This window comes from Lampetra planeri, chromosome 35, assembly GCF_965212315.1.
Source record: "Lampetra planeri chromosome 35, kcLamPlan1.2.h2, whole genome shotgun sequence".
In the NCBI taxonomy this organism is placed as follows: Eukaryota; Metazoa; Chordata; class Hyperoartia; order Petromyzontiformes; family Petromyzontidae; genus Lampetra; species Lampetra planeri.
This window is the reverse complement of record NC_136141.1, coordinates 4,273,206-4,291,788: the sequence shown is the minus strand read 5'-3', so window position 1 is coordinate 4,291,788 and position 18,583 is coordinate 4,273,206. Positions and strand designations below refer to the sequence as shown.

The following is an 18,583-nucleotide window of genomic DNA, read 5'->3' as shown; positions in this document are numbered from 1 at the left end:
ACTCACGGCACTTAGGGAGTAAAGTCTTCGCCAGGCGCGAGTGCAATTTTAGCCGATTGATCAACTGATTGATTTAAGTGGCGTTTTTACCGTCAATTTAAGAAGCCATTAAACCAACAGTGTGGCCGAATTGAGGTTCATACTCTTAGTTCTTTCGGTAAAGTCACGTAGCTAAAAAATGAAATTAAAATTAAGAAAAAAATATATTTATATTTTAAAAAAATGTATTTTAATTTCATTTTTTACCTACGTGACTTTACCGAAAGAACTAAGAGTATGAATCCTTGCAGTCATGAAAGCTTCAAATCTAGAATTGAGGTTGCCAGGGGGCCACGGCTGAGAGCAATGGGGACCCAGTCGGACCGAGCCGTGCGGAGGACTTTCGCACCAACACCGCACAGACGAGAAGGGATGGCATCACAATCCAACAGAAACAATGAGACCAACAGGGTTTTTTGTTTACCTTACAACGGTATGGCGAGATGTTAACCACCTCGCCTGTAAGCGCAGGAGGCCGTGGGTTTGATCGCGACCACTGACGCCAGTTGTGTATATGGAGTTTGCGTCTCTTTCCCCGTGGTCGCGTGGATTTTTCACCGGATCCTCCGGTTTCCCCCTACAAATTTAGAAACACGCGTTGAAAGTGTTTGGTTGCTATACATTTCCACGTTATAAGCCACTTCGTTGAGCTATCATTTGTGGCCAGGTCGCTTCTGAAAAAGAGCTACGTAGCCGTGGGCCTTACCTGGTAAAATATAAAAACATTTAAATTTCGATTTAAAGCCTTCGTGACTGCAGGGATTCATCTTCTTGGTTCTTTTGGTAAAGTCACGTAGAAGGGAAATAATAAAATAATAAAAACATAATAAAATAATTCTCACGACGTTTCGGCCACAACGGAAGCAGCCGTATATTTTTATTATGTTATTATTTCCCTTCTACGTGACTTTACCGAAAGAACAAAGAAGATTAACAATTCCGGTTCAGTGATTCTGCACTTGCTCTATTACTATAGTACTATACCGCCTTCAACTTTAATGAACGACTGGGTGTTTAAGGTTAGCGATTTGTTGTATTATCTGGCTGTATAGTAAATGAAAAAATACAATTACTTTACTGTGCAAGTTAAAATGTGTTTATAATTGTGTTTTTTTTTATTTAGGGCCCCTTAATAACATATGCTACAGGCCCCGCACGAGCTTAATGTGATACTGGTGGCACCCAATCAATGCCCGATTGACTAGCCTCACCTCAGGCCTTAAAAATATTTATAGCTGATCATTTTTTTTTTACCAATTTCATTGTGAAAAAGCTAGCGGCGATTGGCGTCTTGAGACGATGAATTCGCTCGGATCTCTCGCAGAACAGCAGCAAACCCTTCTTCGTGCTAGAAAGTGGCCCACGGAGGTGGACACCACAGAGCTACCGCCCGAGATGTCTCGCGCGCCTCCGTTCCTCACAGGCTGCAGCACTTTTCCCCACCCACTCTGTCACACAAGCAGGTCTTGTTTGCCGCATCAGTAGAAACTAAATGTGTTTAATTGACAAGGCTGCGATTTAGGCAAATTAAGCGCAGCACCACATTTATTGAGACGGTTTATTGTGCAGTCCACCGGTCACCGGGCTGCAACCATAACCTCACTGCGCTTGTGAACCCGGTTTAATCACAACTCAAGTCTAAATAATTGCACAAGGAGTCTCTATGCGTGTCTATGGGTCTCCGTATATAAGTACTGGCCGTTTCTCTATTAGTACCCATGTTTCAAGCTACAAGTCTATGGGTCTCTATGCGAGTCAATGAAACCATCAACTCGCTACACTTCGGTTTAAGCAAAGCCAGTGACCGACACCCGAATTATAACCCAGTGGTCACAGCGGAGCCGGCTCAGCACTCTGACCTCTGAGCCACCCGGTGACCTCTACTCAATGATAAAAAACCAAGGCACAGGGAGGTGGGGGGGGTGATGTCGGTTTGGGGGGGGGGGGAGCCATGCGCGACGTGGCGGACGTGACTGCAAAAATCACACCGCGGGCGAACGCAGCGAGCGAGTGATCGGGTTACAAACAATTTCCATAACGCAATTACTGCCGCCATCGATGCGTGAACAGCATTAAGAATCGCAGCCGTCATCGCAAACCTCGGAGGCTGGAGCATCCCGCTTCCTAGCTGGCTCGCTGCTGCTGCTGCACTTTAGAGAATTCAGAGTAACGCAGCGGTGGGGGAAGATCGATGAACCGGCACTCACGGATTCATGACAGCCACTCGCTCACCGGCGGCCGTCTGTCGCCTACTTATCACTCTGCTATCGCGACTACCACGGTCACTGTGCAACTTCCCCCATTGATTCTTCCTCCACGCATGTTGAGGACTCGGTCTGTCAGGCTGTTTCACTTCATCCGCACTGCGTTCTACCACCACACAATGCAGGTCCCCAACAACTCATTCAACGCACGCACGCACGCACCCACCCACCACACTTCAGGTCACACCGCTTCTCTGTTTGCGTCTTCCCCCCCCCCCGCACACTACTCCACTTTGAAATTCCCTCCTCCCAGCATCGTCTCATTTCCAGAGAAACGTCAACTCTTATCCGTTACAACTTTAAGTGCCGTTTGTTGCTGCCCGCTTCAAATGTTGAGCCTTTTGTGCCTTGTGCGCCTTGTGCTCGGCCAACGAAAGAGACGCAGTTTGTGGCATCGAGAGCCGAATCCTCGCGCCAGGGCCCGTGCCAACGACGCGACGTCGGCACCGACTGCAGCCACCACCTTCATCGTCATCATCGCGACGGCGCTGACGCTTCACGACGCAGTGCGACGTCGCATATCCGACCGCCGCTAATCCCGCTCCGACCAGACAACCGCGCACACCCGGTGCAGCATTTGCGCACGGACGCAACCGTCGTTTCCCTCGGATGTTCACAGAGTCGATCGTTCCACACGCGCCCCCCAACCTCCTCGCGTCCGTTCGGACAATCTATTCTGAAAGTCACAGGCAAGCCACCATCACGCGCTTAAAAAGCACCGCGGGATTTCTGTCCAGGAAGCGATGCGTGCACGTGCATAACGGTGCAGCTGTCATCTTTACCGAAGCTAACATACCTGACCTGTTCTCTTATCCGCCGATGTCCCCAGCGAGTCGGATTACGCGATGTTGCACGTCAATCGTGGTCATTGTCAGATCGGCTCTACGCTGCCGAAAAGCTTGCACACGACTCGCGATTACTCCGCGCATTGTGTGTTCAAGGTATCGTTTAATTACAATTACGTTTAAAATTGTGCAGAGACAGAATACATTACCGCTTCGGAACCATCACGTGGTGGGCAGTGCATCACCCCATGTCACGGAACATACCCAGCGAAGGTGACATCACAGAACTAGAACCCAGGTCGCTCCGTCAACGAAACCTCTTTGGCCACAGCACACCAGGGGCGCGGCGTTTACACGCCATGCGAAGTGCACGCGTCACACGTAACTCACACCGCACGTCAATTAAGAAATTACATTTAGCAAAATAAGTAGAACAGGGATTATTTCCAGTGACCTCTGGTCCGCACGATAGGGGTGGTGGTGGCAGCACTTTCCCACCTCGTTCCGCCGCACGAAAGTTAACGTTCCTTGGGCGAGTAAACCCAACATTTTAATCCTCAAAGAGCTGGAACTTCGTCAAATTAAGTGCGGGACCAAAGTTAAACTTGCTCGCTTCCTGTGCATTGTCGACTTTGGCCAAGGCAATCGAGCCACTGCACTTGATCACCCGGTTTAATCGTGGGCGGCTGAAACGCAGATTCGAACGCATTTCAGCGGCGCTGGCCGAGACACGGCGATTATGAATCCCTCCGGTCCAAGCAACATCGCAAACTATAAACCATTTTTGTAACTATTTTTTATTTTAGCAGGTAAGGCCCACCGAGCTAAATAGCTCTTGTTCAAAAGCGAACTGGCCACAAATGATAGCGCAACAAAGCGGCTCATCGTGTGGAAATTAATAGCAGCCAAATACTCTTAAAAGGATGTCGATTCCAAATGTGGAGGGTTAAAACAGGAGGACCCGGAGAAAAATCCACACGACCACGGGAAGAACATGCAAACTCCAAATAAACAGCAGGCATCAGGGACGCGATCGAACCCACGACCTCCTGTATACCGGGCGAGGGCGTTAACAGCTCGCCATTGTGGCACCCAACCAAGGTGGGCTCTCATTAGCATTCTTCATCACTACTACTGTGGTTGTCAAGAGCTCAGCCACAGCCTGGATACAGCTCCACCGCCACCCAGTGGTGATTCTTTGAGAGGCCTTGGCAGGGAGGGGGGGGGGCGGCGGGGGGATGGGGGTCAATGCCCCCCATAAAACGAATGGCAGCGTCCCTCTGCATGGGCCTCCCCGATTCCGAACCCTTCCACCAGAATTCAGTTGGCAGCTCCTCCGTGGCTGGGTAGGCGCTCAAGTTAAAAAGTGAAACGGATCATCGAGGTGCGATGTTGTTCGACTTCGCCAGCGCCTCCCCCATCACTTCCGTCACGCCATGTGCCCCCGCAGCAGTCACAGCACCGACAGCAGGCCTCCGACGTCACAGTTTCATCCCTCTCATGGGAGGTCCGCACTACGAGTGTCAACAATGTAGGTCATTGACAAAACGGAACAAAAACTGAAAAGTGCACAAAGAAGCAAAGGCGGGCGGGGGGGGGGGGGTCAACGATTGGAACGGCACCGTCAAAAGAGGAACACGTGGATTGGAGAGCAGACGCAGGTAAATGAAGGTCATTCAAACGCTCGGCAAGGACACGTCATGACCCGGAAGGGAGGGTGGCAGCGTTCAAGACCGACGATGGAGTTACGGGCCAAGGAACGGAAGGGAACCGAGAGAGAACGTCCACAGCCAGGGGACGGAGCGACGAATTTAGCTGTTGCGCGCAGGTCCCGGGCGGATCGTTAAATCGACACGATCGCGAGAGGTGGCGACGACCTGGACAGGCCCTCGCGCAGCAGTGCACTGACGAAGGCCGACGACGATTAGGAAAATCGCCACGGCGACACGGCAGAGTCATCATCGCTATCGCCAGCAGTCATGAGCCGGTGCAGTATTTGCGCACGGACGCAACCGTCGTTTTCCTCGGATGTTCACAGAGTCGATCGTTTCACACGCGCCCCCCTAACCTGCTCGCGTACGTTCGGACAATCTATTCTGAAAGTCACGGCTGAAGGGGGTGGGGGTGCCGCGTCCCCACCCCCTTCCACAAGCATTACACGAAACGCCCCCCCCACTTATTAACCGAGTTCCAAAATCTCCACGACGGCACAGCAGAGCCATCTTCGTCACCGCCACCACCACCATCATCACCATCACCAGCCATCACCGGCACCGTCAGCACTGCGCCGCGGGCCGTCACGTGCAGGCGGTGCCGCCCACGCGCACGGCGGAGCGGAGGTGGCAGCGGTAGGCGGAGCTGAGGCCCGTCATCCAGAACTTGAGCAGCTTCACGTTGTCCTCGTCGGCCGCCCCCAGCACGGCGAGCAGGCGGTGCGTGTCCTCACGCGAGCGGTTCTCCACCTTGGTGAACTTGAACAGCACCTTCACCTTGCTGCACAGTGGGGGGGGGGGCGGGGAGTCGGGGCAGGGGGAGCAGGGACGGAGGGTTGGGTCAGAGGCAACGGATTGGAGGGTCGCGGGGTAGCGTGGTACAAAATTTCATAATCAGAATATCTATTTATACCGGGGAAATCCAGCTTACGATGCAGGATGCCGCATCTAAGCTGGACCCAAAGAGTGACCAACATGGGAGTTAGGAAAAGGTTGCACGGAGAAGAAGACCCGTCGATGCAGGCAGTGATGGGAAGGAAAGTGGCTCTCTTTGGACACATATGGAGGATGGGAAACAACAGGAAAATTAAAAGTGTGTTGTTACCGAAAGAACCAAGAATATAAAAAAAAGTTTAGTTTAATAGAAAAACACGGCAGGAGTGCACATTACAGGCAAGGTAAACAAACCACGCAAACAAATATAAATATGGCGACGGGACGGATTTGAGAAGTGGCGGTTCTCTGCACGTGGGCCATGTGGTTCCACCCCCCACCCCCCCACCCTCGTGCATTGATGGGGAAGATACAGGCTGTGGCACGGCTAGCACGCAGGAACGTTTATTTTTTGATGCGCGCGCGGGAAACACCGGCGCCACACCTTTTGCGCCGACAAATACACGAGAGTGCACAACATGGCACAAACGGCCTTACTGGCGCTGCGCTGACTTGAGAGGCATCTGGCACGTGATGTGCGAAAGAGTATAGTATAGTGTATTGTGACCTTAGTAACAGAAGGGGGGGGGGGGGGGGACACATCCTGGCAGGGTGGCGCAGCGACCAGTAGTCTTGATTGGGCACCAGCAAATGAAATCACCGATTTCATTTTTGCAATTGGGTTGCTCAATGCCACTGCTGGCAGAGGGGCCTACACACAAGAGGGGGCTCTAAGGAGCTCCTCTTAGAGGGTACAGTGGCCTCCTTATCCACGGGGTGGAAGTGCCCATTCTTTACGGCACCACACACAACTGCCAATCGACTAGGGGTGCACCAGAGGTCGCAAACGGGTTTTGATTCCTTACCCGTACCCGGCCGCACCAAGGTCGCAAACGGGTACCCGTACCCGGCCGGGTAAGGGCACCCGTACCCGATACCCGGCCGGGTACGGGTATCGGGTACCCGATTGCAACCTCTGGGGTGCACCCATTTATATAGCTGGGTGTATAAATAATGGGGGGGAGGGGTGATGAAGGGTGGGGATAATGATGCAGAAACCTGCATCATTATTTTAACTACGGCGCCGGGAGATCGAAGCGGAGACCTTTGAATTGCACAAATCCGGCGCGTCGACCATTTCCCTCCGGCAGCGTCCGGCGCGATTGGCGGTGCACGGTCGCGATCCACCGCTCTGGAAGGGAATGGTTGGTTTCGGTTTCTCGCTGGCGGATTGTGTAGGCCGCGAGGTGACCAGGGGGATGCAGCTAACGCAGCGGATTGTTGAACCTATCAGCGCGGAGCCTCGGGTGTTATCGCCTCGTACACGGGTAGTCCGGTTTCCTCCCGTGACGAGCAAAATGTTCCCGAACAGGAAACTATTCCCACGACGACGCCCATCACTACTACAGGACGAGTCAGGTCGTCACGATGATGACGTACCCCCGTTGATGCGAACGTAGTTTTGAATGCGGCGTCAATTTGCACGGTGTGCCCCCACGTGGGGCCCACATCGGAGTAGGCTCGCTCCCGTGGGGAAGGCGTTCCTCCCGACAGCTTTCTCGCGTTCGGCGTGAAGCCGCAAATTGATTTTGCCGAACGGGAGACTCGGCGACGTGGCGGGAGTCGCGTGAAGTGCGGTGGCGCTCGACGGATGTGGGGGAGGGGGGGGCTAGCAGCGGCGGCGGCGGCTACTAAATGTGTTTCGCCACGCAAGCTGCGGGAGGTGCCGTCGCGTGTTATTTGTAATACGACGATGCGTATTTCACACACAGAACGCGTCGTATTTTTTTGTCGGTGACGTATTTGGATCAAATGAAGTCAGTGTGACATTAAGTCACCGACAATACGAAACAAGGTCGTCGGACTCAATTCTTGGGCCGTGGCTGGTCCACGGACCGTGGGTTCCCCCATCCCTGGAACACGGAAGCGAGATGTTAACTACCTCACCTGGTATACAGCAGGTCGTGGGGGTTCGATTCCGACCTTGACGCGTGTATATTTGGAGTTTGCATGTCTCTCTCCCCGTGGATTTTTCTCCGGGTCCTGCGGGTTTTTTTCCCCTCCGCATTTAGAATCAACGTGCATTTAGAGCATTTGGCTGCCGCTATAAAGTTACACGTGGCGATAAGCCACTTCGTTGAGCTATGAATTGCGATAGCCAGGTCGCTTCGGAAAAAAAGAGCTACATAACTCGGTGGGCGTTACACTTGGCAAAATAAAAAATAATAGTTTTAGTTTTTAGTTTAAAACCGCACGGGGGCACGTCGGGGAACGGCTCATGGTGACTCGCCGGGGATGTGGACCGCACGCAGCAACTCACTTCATCCACTCCTCCTTGAGACACTGCACACACTGCTCCACCACGGAGAGAGAGAGGCTCTCGTTGGCCAGCGCCGCCTCCAGCCGGTTGAGTATCGTGGGGCCTGCAGTCGCGGGTCGGGGTTTGGGTGGTTTACGGAGAGAATGCATCGCTCATGACGAGGCGACGGTGCCGGAGGCGAGATGCAACCGCCTGTAATAAAACACTACGTTCAGATCAAATGAGAACGATGCGGCGAATCAGAGAGTGATCGAGTGAGCGGCTTAGTGACTTGGTGAGAAAGGCAGTGATCGAGTGAGTGAGTGAGTGGGCGAGTGAGTGGGTTGGTAAGTGGAAGTGTTGAGTGGGTGCGTGAGTGGATGAATAAGTGGGTGATCGAGTGATAAAACAAGCAAGTGGTTTGGTGAGTGAGTGGGTTGGTGATTGAATTCGCATACAAGTGACTGGGTGAGCCAGCGAGTGAGTTAGCGAGCGAGTGAGTGAGCGAGCGAGTGGGTGTACGGGCACGGTCCTCACCTCTGTCGGAGGTGGCGGGCGATCCGGAGCTGAGCGAGAACTCGTACTTGAGAAGGGGGTCGTGCTCCAGCGCCGAGAGGTCGGGGTAAACGCGCCGCAGCGCGGGGCCGCGCGCCTCCACCAGCACGTAGAACTCTGCAGGACGCACAAAGACAAAGATCCCCCGTGTAGCCTTAACAGACTGTAGGGGCAAGTGCTGTTAGCGAGCACCTATGAAGGCCGGAACGGTACACGAGGGGGTGGGTGGCCAGCACCACGCCCTACCGCCTTTGTCTCCCCAGTGGCGATGTTTACACACCGCACCAGGTACTCATTTAAGGCTGAGTCGACCTAGGGGAGGCCCAAGACCGGTTCAGATAATCGTCACTGGTGTTGGCCGTGAGCGGGAATCGAACCCGGGTCGCCAGGTTCATAGCGCAGCGCGCTAACCGCTACATTACCGATCCCCGCAGGACGCACGCACGCACACACGCACGTACACACACGCACAAATGCACACACGCACATGCTCGTACAGGTCAGTCCATTGATCGACTAAAAATCACGTGGACGATTACTCAGGCTCCCCTAGCCGCGCAGTGAGATTATGTCACTACAAAGTATGACGTGTAACGTCGTGAGATGACATCACACGTGATGACGTCATGGCCTTGGCCAAAAAGGGTGATCCGTTATCGCTCGTATTCTTATCTTCTACTACAGTTGTTATTGTTCTTCTGTGCGTGCGTGTGCGTGCGTGCGTACCGGAGACGGCCACGTGTGGAGGCAGCGGCACTCCTGGAAGGAGGCCCAGGAAGTTGCAGTGGTAGGATTCCTTGTACTCCTCGCTGTGCGCAATGATCCGCACGCAGCCCACAGGCAGCATCGTCTGTGGGCACGCAACGCACACGCGCCGAGTCTCCTCAGACCACGATCCGCGCTCGCTGGGCTGCGCGCGTGGAATCGGATATTCTCAATTCATGCCGACAGGATGGACAAGGGTGGACAAGGCAATGCAAGCGAGACAGAAATTTTTTTTGAAACAAGACGCAGACGAGACGACAAAAAAGGGTTAGAGGTTATCGAACGAACTGTGATCCTCGAATCTTGACAAACTATATAATTGCTGGGGGAATTAAGCATCACACAAGTAATTGTCTCTGCAACAACAGTCACTGTGCACACACAAGTACAAAGACCCCCCCAGTATATCCTTAAGTCTTTTGGGGCAAGTGCTGTTAGCGAGGACCTATGAAGGCCGGCACGGCACACGAGGGGGTGGGTGGCCAGCACCATGCCCGACCGCTTTTCTCTCCCTAGTGGTGATGTTTACAGACTGCAACCAGGTACTTATTTGAGGCCGAGTCGACCTCGGGGAGGCCCAAGACCGGTTCAGATAATCGTCACCGGTGTTGGCCGTGAGCGGGAATCGAACTCGGGTCGCCGGGTTCGTAGCGCAGCGTAGCGCTAACCGCTACACTACCGCTCCCCACACAAGTACAGACACACACACTCATGCACACGTACCCACTTTGGCAACTGAAACCTGACATCAAACCCAGTGATCTCAGCGGTTCCTACACAGTGTCTCTAACCTGCGGGTCACCCGGCGTATGTGTGTTGAACTTTTTCCGCAGCGTATGTAGCCAACCGTGTTCATCGGCGGCAACTTGTCCGCGTCTCGCAGGACTTCAAGTTTAAATGACGTGCCTGGACACCACAGTACCTTGAGCACGTCGAAGGCCGATTGCATCATTCTTCTGTCGTCGGCCTGCCACACCACCTGGTTCCCCATGAGCACGTGCCACGCCAACACACGGAACCATGCCGGCCCCAACACCTGCAGGCAAACGCCACTTATTACGCCTCTTTTCCACTCAAGTTCATTTCAAGTTCATGTATTAGGTATAGCCCTGTGAGCCATTCGGCTCTTGAATCGGGTGCAACCGCAACAAACAAAAAACAAAAACATGAACAAGAAAACATCTTAAAGTGAATATGTGACTGAGTGCAAACAGAAAATCTAAGAAAAGACAGCAAAATATTGCAGAAAAAAACACCGTACACCAACGCTGTGTGCAAAAATCCCAGTGGGATGCAAGTCAAACAACCAACAACAACCACAAGACAACTTAGATTAAGGCCATCAGTCTAACTCTGTACTACAACAAACAAACATGGCTAAACCAATACACTTTTCGAAATCACCAAAATAAAGCCATGTAACCAATGAAACAGTGATCATAGGAACTGTGACGGAATTTTCACAAAAAATGGCATAAACAACATGTACTACCAAAACCCTGCAGCCAGAAGCTGGCTGCATGAGTCACTCCACAACAGCAGGAGCATCAATCGGAGCATTATAATTTTTCTCACTCATCAAACCCGAGACAGGGCAGGGCCTTGTGTGTGTACGTTGAACTTCTTTCGCACCGTACATAGCCAACCATGCTAATCAGGTGCGGCGGTGGACAATTAAACACAAAAATGGCCTTCACGGTACAGGTCGTTATCTCCACTGGCTATTTTATGTTCTGCATTCTCCATTGGCTTCGGGGCAAGCAGGGTCAGGGGCGAGGCTAATGGCACGTCTCTCCACGCATCTCAACTTGGAAGGTTGTGCACGACGTCAGAATCAGAATTTTTAGTTGTACGTGTACATGTTGAACTTATTCCGCGTCGTACATGGCCAAATGTGCTAATTGGAGGTGTGGGGGAAGGATAATAAATAACCATAAAAAGCAGTTCTAAAGAAATTCGTTTTCAATCTAAATTACAGTGGCACAGCTCAGCTTCTGCAGTGGAAAAACAAGCTGGTGCCTCCTGATCCGAGCCGGGCTGACGCGGTCCAGCCCGGCTCGGATGCCGAGTGGGGGGAAACAAATAATAGGAGTAACAAAACTAATAGGGTTTTTCCCCTTTTTTCTGGCAACAAAACCGACACCTTTTGCTTACATTAACCACAATACTTGCAGTGAAATGCAAACAAAAAACAATACTCTGATAATTTATGCATTGTCTTTGAAACTGATTGGTCCACACCAGAGACAGCTTTCTTTAGAGCCTAGTCTCATACGGTGTTCGACCAGATGACGCCAAAAGGCGCACAGTTCAAAGACAACGCACTACCAGAGTAATGAGAGCTCGGGGTGAGCGGCTACATCGTTTTGTTGCCAGAAAAAAGGGGGAAAAACCCCTATGAGTATATTTTGGTTACTGGCAAAGGAGGTCCCATGAAGGAGTAACAATCTTCTCCACCGACTCTCGATCCGCCCCCCCCCCCCCACCGTGCTCACCTGCCGCAGGTGGCGCAGGGAGTGGAATACGGGTGCGTCACACCACGTCTCGCTGCTCCCTCCTCTGCTCCCCCACGCTCCCCCGTCCCCCACCGCGGAGCGCGAGGAGCCGTCGGCGGGGACGGGCAGCGGAGCGGACTGGGCTCCTTCCGAACCGGAAGCCGCGTCTTGCCTCAGCCGTGCCTCCTCTTCGCGCTCTTCAGCGGCCGAACGCGCGGCGGGATCGGGTGGGCAGCGCAAGGGGTAGTGATGATGATGATGACGACAATTGCATTTACTTACGAAGGAAGATGTTAATGGTTCCAGCTGGAATTATTCGTCGATTAAGGTGACCGATTGACTTATAATAATAACCTATCTTCTTGGTTCTTTCGGTAAAGTCACGTAGAAAAGGGAAGTAATAAAATAATAAAAATAAAACGTAATAAAATAATTCTCAGTGAGAATTATTATTATAAAAATAAAACATAATAAAATAATTCTCGGTGAGAATTATTATTATAAAAATAAAACATAATAAAATAATTCTCAGTGAGAATTATTATTATGTTTTATTTTTATTATTTTATTACTTCCCTTCTACATGACTTTACCGAAAGAACCAAGAAGATGAACCAAAGAGTAATTCCTGCAGTCACGAAAGCTCCAAATTAAGATTGAAATTGAAATCAGTTTGTCGAGTGTGCGATCCATGTGCGGGTCGAGAACAACTTGAGCCGAGAGCCGTTCTCCTAGGGGGCACGGCGACCGCCCTGGGCCCCGCGCTTTGCCCCCCACCCCCCCCACGGCGTCAGCTGCGATACTCCCGCTTTAGTTTGAAGGTGTCGGATCCCTGCAGTCACGAAAGCTTTAAATCGAAAAATAATAACCTAGATTTTATAAAGCTCACGAGTATGGATAAAATATAAGCAAAATAGAAAGCTGATAAAACTGTGACTGCTGTTTTCGAGTCTTTTACCTTAATTTTATGTTCTTGCGACCAGCGTCACATCATGAAACAAAGTATCCGATCAGATCTCTCAACTGCAGTGGACCACTTCACGTCCCAATCCAAGCGGACCTCACAGGGTTACCACCGACATCACTTCAAGTGAGCGGTGGTCTTGGTTACCAAAAATGTTGAGAACTCTCTTAAAGTAAATTATTTTGCTTAGTTCCTTGGAACCCAGGAGGAACTTGACAGGTACTATTCTACTTTACCGAGTGTTGACATCCCCAGCGTTTAACAGTACTCTCCTTTTTTGCAGTTGGATTGTCAACCAACACCGGGTACAATAACATGTGCACCTATTGTTCTCTTTTAGCGCCGCCCACCCCCCCCAACACGTTCCATTCATATTCTTAGGTTTTCGGTAAAGTCACGTAGTTAAAAAATAAAAATTAATCAAAGTAAAATAAAATAAAAATCACTGTGATTCACTGTGATTTTTATTTTATTTTTATTTAACTTTTATTAATTTTAATTTTTTTCCTACGTGACTTTACCGAAAACCTAAGAATATGAATCCTTGCAGTCACGAAAGCTTCAAATCTAGAACGTTCCATTCATTGGCTACCACATTCAGATAAGCCCCTCCCCCCTCCCCCCTTAACTTGTATTTAAAAGCTTGTCTCTTGGAATTTTGCCTCACTTGATACAGTAAATCTAGCTGTCGGTCCCACCTGATGACGGAGACTTGTGTTGCCTCCGAAACGTCGTGATTTATTATTTTATTTCTATTATTATTTCTATTATTTTTATTATTTATTTTTACCTACGTGACTTTACCAAAAAAACCTAAGAGTATGAATCCTTGCAGTCACGAAAGCTTCAAATCTAGAATGAACTCGGCGCTGTTGGCGAGTTACCGGCGCGTTGCTCCATCTCCACGAGGGTGTCCTCCGTGGGGGCGCCCTCCAGAAGCTTCTCAGTAAGACGGCTCCCACAAGCCTTCAGTAGCCTGGGTCACGTGACCCACAGAGAGCGTAGAGGGGCGGCAGAAACAGGACGGCAGGGCAGGGGCGTTAAGAGGAGGGGATGGTGGGCAAAAGGTGGAGGGGTAAGGGTTGGAGGGTTGATGCGGCAGTATGTATGTTGCATTTCTTTCGCACGTATCTAGCCAACCGTGCTATTCGGAGATACAATATGTAACAGGGTAGGGAAAGAGACAGGAACAGGACAATGATGACGATGGTGATGATGATGACGAGGGCAGCCGGTACCAGGCAAAGGAGGTGTGCAGGTGAGCCCAGAGGTCGTCATCGGCGGTGAGGGAGAGGAGGGAGCGTGCGGCGCTGCCGTTGCGCTGGTGGAGGTAGGAGCCCGGTGTGAATGCCGTGTTGATGCGTAGCGCTCGCTGGGGACATTCGGCCTGCTCCGAGTCAAACACCTGCACGGCGACACAGGGCAACGCTCAACAACCAACTCGCGCGCGCGTGTCATTATTATTATTCTTAGGTTTTTTCGGTAAAGTCACGTAGGTAAAAAATAAAAATTAATAAAAGTAAAATAAATTTTTGTTGTTATTTTTTTCATTTTACTTTTATTAATTTTTATTTTCTACCTACGTGACTTTACCGAAAAAACCTAAGAATATGAATCTTTGCAGTCACGAAAGCTTCAAATCCAGAATTATTATTATTATTACTTCCTCACGACTCTTTTTTTTCAGTAGGGTCCTGCTGAGATTATTACAGTTAAGGCCAATGAATGCTGAGTAGCAACTGCTTTTTTGTGTTTAGTTTGTTGTCCTTCCCTGCACCTCCGATTTGCACATGCATACATACAACACAAAGATCCCCCATATAACTTTGACAGACTGTTGGGGCAAGTGCTGTTAGTGAGCACCTATGGAGGCGGGCACGGCACACGAGGTTAGTGGGTGACCAGCACCAAGCCTGGCAACATACATACAACAACCGCCATTCGCCACTCAGTGGCGGTGACGTCACCACGGCGATTGTGCCAGGCTATGTGCACGTTAAGGCCCACTGGCAGGTTACCGGGCAGACCTAGGTGCCTTGGGTTGACCAACTGAGATGACTGGCCGATGCACCACCTGTGCCCCATACTGTGCCAACTTGCTGTATTTTACCTGCCCGGTGCTCCGCTCGTCTTTGCGAGCGTCGCATACATACACGCGAGCGCACGCACTTGATCATATACCCCCACTCCCCCCGTTCCGTCCCCCTGGCGCGCGTCACTGCTGGTCGCCCCACCCTCATGGCCTTGCTTTGCAGGTCGTCGATGAAGGCCTTGAGCTTGGCGAGCAGGAAGGGCCAGGAGTTGATGAGGTAGATGCGGTCCATGGTGACCACGATGAAGCTGTACCAGCGCTGGAAGCCGCGCGCCAGGCTGTCCTTGATGAAGAACGTGTGGCTGAACACGTAGCCCTGCTGCTCGTCGCCAAAGAGGATGGGGCCCTCGCGACCTGGACACACCTGCGACGGTCGCAAAGACAGCAGCGACAGAGGCGTCGTGAGTCACCTTCCGACTCACTGCTGGATGAAGGCCTCAACCTTCGGCGTACCTGGAGTAGCAGAAGAAAATACAAAAATACTTTTCAACAATACGTCATCACGAGACACGATCTATCCGCCGCTGGATGACGGCCTCCTCCTCAGCGTACTTTCGCTGGTGATATAAAAAAAATTACAGCCATGGTCTGTCCACTGCTGCATAAACTGTCCCCGTTCATCACGGTCATTCTCATCGTGAACCATGGTCTATATATAGAGCTGAACTAAGGCCCTCGCAAGCCACCACAATCCCTCGTGGCCAGGCCTCGCCGCAATCCGTCCCGCTCCAGCCCACAACTCGACCACACCCTGATCCTACGACTCCACCCTGACCGACCTCCACCCCATTCCCCCACGCTCCCCGTGACCCCACCGTGACCCCTCGCTGACCTCACAGCTGAGACTGCGCACGCAGGCCTGGCGAACGATGCTGAACACCTCGGAGCGCGTCGGGTGCTGGTGGCTCACGTAGCTGATGTTCGCCTCGCGGTCGCGACTCACAAAGCCGGGGTGGCCCGCGGCCAGTGAGCGGCAGCCCTGGGGAGTCAACGTGGGGGGGGGGGGGCGGGGTCAGAATGTTGAGCATGGGAGGGGCGTCAGAAGTTGGAATGGGGTCACAACAGGGGTAGGCTTGGAGGAGGGGCTTAGAAAGGTCAGCACGGGGTTAGCAACAGGGTTCAGTACAGGGGGGTCACAGGGGTCAGAAGGGAAGGAGTCGCAGGAGTCTTTAAAAATCGAAATATCATGGTTGTACAAGCGCAACAGAAACCGATCTTCTTGGTTCTTTCGGTAGTCACGTAGAATGGAAATAATAAAATAATAAAAATAAAACTATCTACTCGACAGACCTGCTCTCCACCTGAGGACGGCTGCTTGCGTTGTGGCCGAAACGTCGTGAGAATGATTTAATGTTTTATTTTTATTATTTTATTATTTCCATTCTACGTGACTTTACCGAAAGAACCAAGAAGATGAATCCCTGCAGTCACGAAAGCTTTAAATCGAAAAGAAACCGATCTGCCCGTCCCACGACAGCCACACCTCGCACATTTCCGAGGTCATCGGGCCGTAGCTGGCACTGAGACCGGCGTCCGACTCGGAAAGGCTCGACGACGGGCGCGTGCCGCGACCCAGCCCCACCCCACGCTCCATCTCCACGCGGCCGTCACCCCCATCGCCGCCCAGGTGGCAGCCAGACCCAGCCGCCGCGGCCGTCGCCATCGAATTTCGAGCGTCCACCGCTTCACTGCGAGACATCGCGTGCGCCCCACCATCGCCCCCTCCCGCTCCTCCTGCTGATTCTCCTCCCGCCGGGCCAAGGTCTCCTCTGGCCGGCGGCCCTGGGAGGCCACACGAGTCGGGGCCGCCCCCAGGGTGCGCCGAGTGCAGCGCCTGGGTGCAGAATAGCGTGCGGGGCCCGTGCAGCTCGCAGAAGTGGCACAGCGCCACGATGGCGTTCATTGTGAAGCGATGGTTGCGGGTTTCTTTGCCGACCGGCGCTGATCACGACGACGACGGACGGACGGACGGACGAACCGATGGAGTCGGAGATGGCGTGGGGTTCAAGTCGCTGTGCCCTAGGAGAGAGACACACACAAGTAAGCTTTTTTTTCCCACTGGCACGTGCTGGCAAGCACAAGCTGGGGAGCATTAGCACCGGTGCTACAGACATCAACAATGGCCCTTGTGTACTCTGTAGCCGCGAGACATCGCCAGCATGGACCAGAAGCAGTCACACTCGACCTGTTGATGTCTAAATGAACACTGCAACGTGGTGTATCATTGGAACCCTCAAGTCGATCCATACCAGAGAAGGAGAAGACTGGCACAACCGTGGCGAGGCAGCGTGGGGGTCGTTACGGTACAATTGGGTCCCCCCCCCACGCCATTCACCGTGCCGAGCACTGCGTTGCGATGTCAGTAACACCGTGGACACAGCAATCAACGCGTCGTTTAAATACCCATTGGCTCGTTCATTGCTTCAGATGTCGGGCAAATCAGAGGTGCGAGTCTGGATTTCAGTCGCCTGCGATTAAGATTGAAAACTCATTTCCTCAGAATGGCTTCCGATTAGCGCGGTTGGCCTCCGTACGGCGCGAAAGAAGTTACCAACGTACACAGGTCGTCGTTTATTTATATTCTTGGATCTTTCGGTAAAGTCACGTAGACGGGAAATAATAAATTTATAAAAATAAAACAATAAAATTCTGACGACGTTTCACATCGTTTTTATTTCTTGTGTTATTTCTTTCGTGTTATTTATTTCTTGACGGGAGACTTGTGTTGCCTCCGAAACGTCGTGATGTATAATTTTTATTTCTATTATTTTTTATTAGTTATTTTTACCTACGTGACTTTACCGAAAAAACCTAAGAGTACTTCACATCGTTGTTGACGGCGATTCACAACGACGATGAGTGCCCCATACCCCCTGTACATTAGTAGGGGTTCTCTCTACAGCGGCCTCTAGTGGCACAAAGCGCTTTATAGCTCTTCGGATTGCTCAAAGGACGAACATTCTGACTTCCCGCCCACGGAGAGCCGTGGCTCGAGCGAGGAAACTTTCGCGGCTGACGCTCTCCCCTCCATCCCTCCCTCCCTCCTCATATCAGCACCGCCACAGTTTTACTACAAATATCGAATTGTTACAATTGTTGTTATAGTGCGAGGCCGTTGAGCGACGTCGTCGTGATACTGTTACGACTATAACTTAGAGAAGTTAATAGTTGAAATCTAGATGTAATAGTTATCGTTATGATATCATAAACTATGACGATTGTATATTCGCAGGACTCACCACCATCACGCGCCACCGATGTCCACACAACACAGGATCACGTGATCTTACCCCCCCACCCGTACCTTTATATTTTGCAGCGCTGATAAGGCTCAGAAGTGCGCTGCTATTGGACAACTGGGCAGCACGTGACCAGTTTCCTAACCCCCCCACCCCCACCTGTTTATTTTTCCCAGTGAGGATAGGCACCGCAAACCCACCCCGCACCCCACCCCCTCCGCCCCTCATCCCCCCGCCCCTCATCCCCCCCGCCTGAGACGAGCGCTGATTGGAAAACGCGGCACCCACGTGGGCGAGTGTGGGGGGGGGGACACCACGGAGTGCGCATGCGCCGTGATATGTTAATTAGAATAGTGACGTGGCGCGGAAGTAATTTGTAATCGATTCCATAAAAATAACCGGCGCATCGATTCCCCGACTGACGATAATCGATTCCCCACC

General features: G+C 51.8%; 1 protein-coding gene across 2 annotated transcripts; it reads right to left on the bottom strand.

Annotated features, from left to right (window-relative positions):
• Positions 1 to 3,231: 3,231 nt before the first annotated feature.
• On the bottom strand, positions 3,232 to 18,212 carry FLCN (folliculin). 2 transcript variants are annotated; one of them, XM_078610992.1, is made up of 12 exons: positions 18,143 to 18,212; positions 16,387 to 16,922; positions 15,736 to 15,882; positions 15,046 to 15,267; positions 14,050 to 14,216; positions 13,696 to 13,787; positions 11,848 to 12,044; positions 10,275 to 10,388; positions 9,314 to 9,437; positions 8,570 to 8,704; positions 8,054 to 8,156; positions 3,232 to 5,581 (listed from the first exon to the last, which is right to left on the bottom strand). In XM_078610992.1, exons 2-12 carry the CDS (start codon positions 16,804 to 16,806, stop codon positions 5,386 to 5,388), a joined length of 1,917 nt encoding a protein of 638 aa, XP_078467118.1. In that variant the 5' UTR covers positions 16,807 to 16,922; positions 18,143 to 18,212; the 3' UTR covers positions 3,232 to 5,385. The 2 variants fall into 2 exon arrangements, with proteins under 2 accessions (XP_078467118.1, XP_078467119.1); XM_078610993.1 differs by lacking the exon at positions 18,143 to 18,212 and adding an exon at positions 17,153 to 17,257.
• Between the last annotated feature and the right edge of the window lie 371 nt (positions 18,213 to 18,583).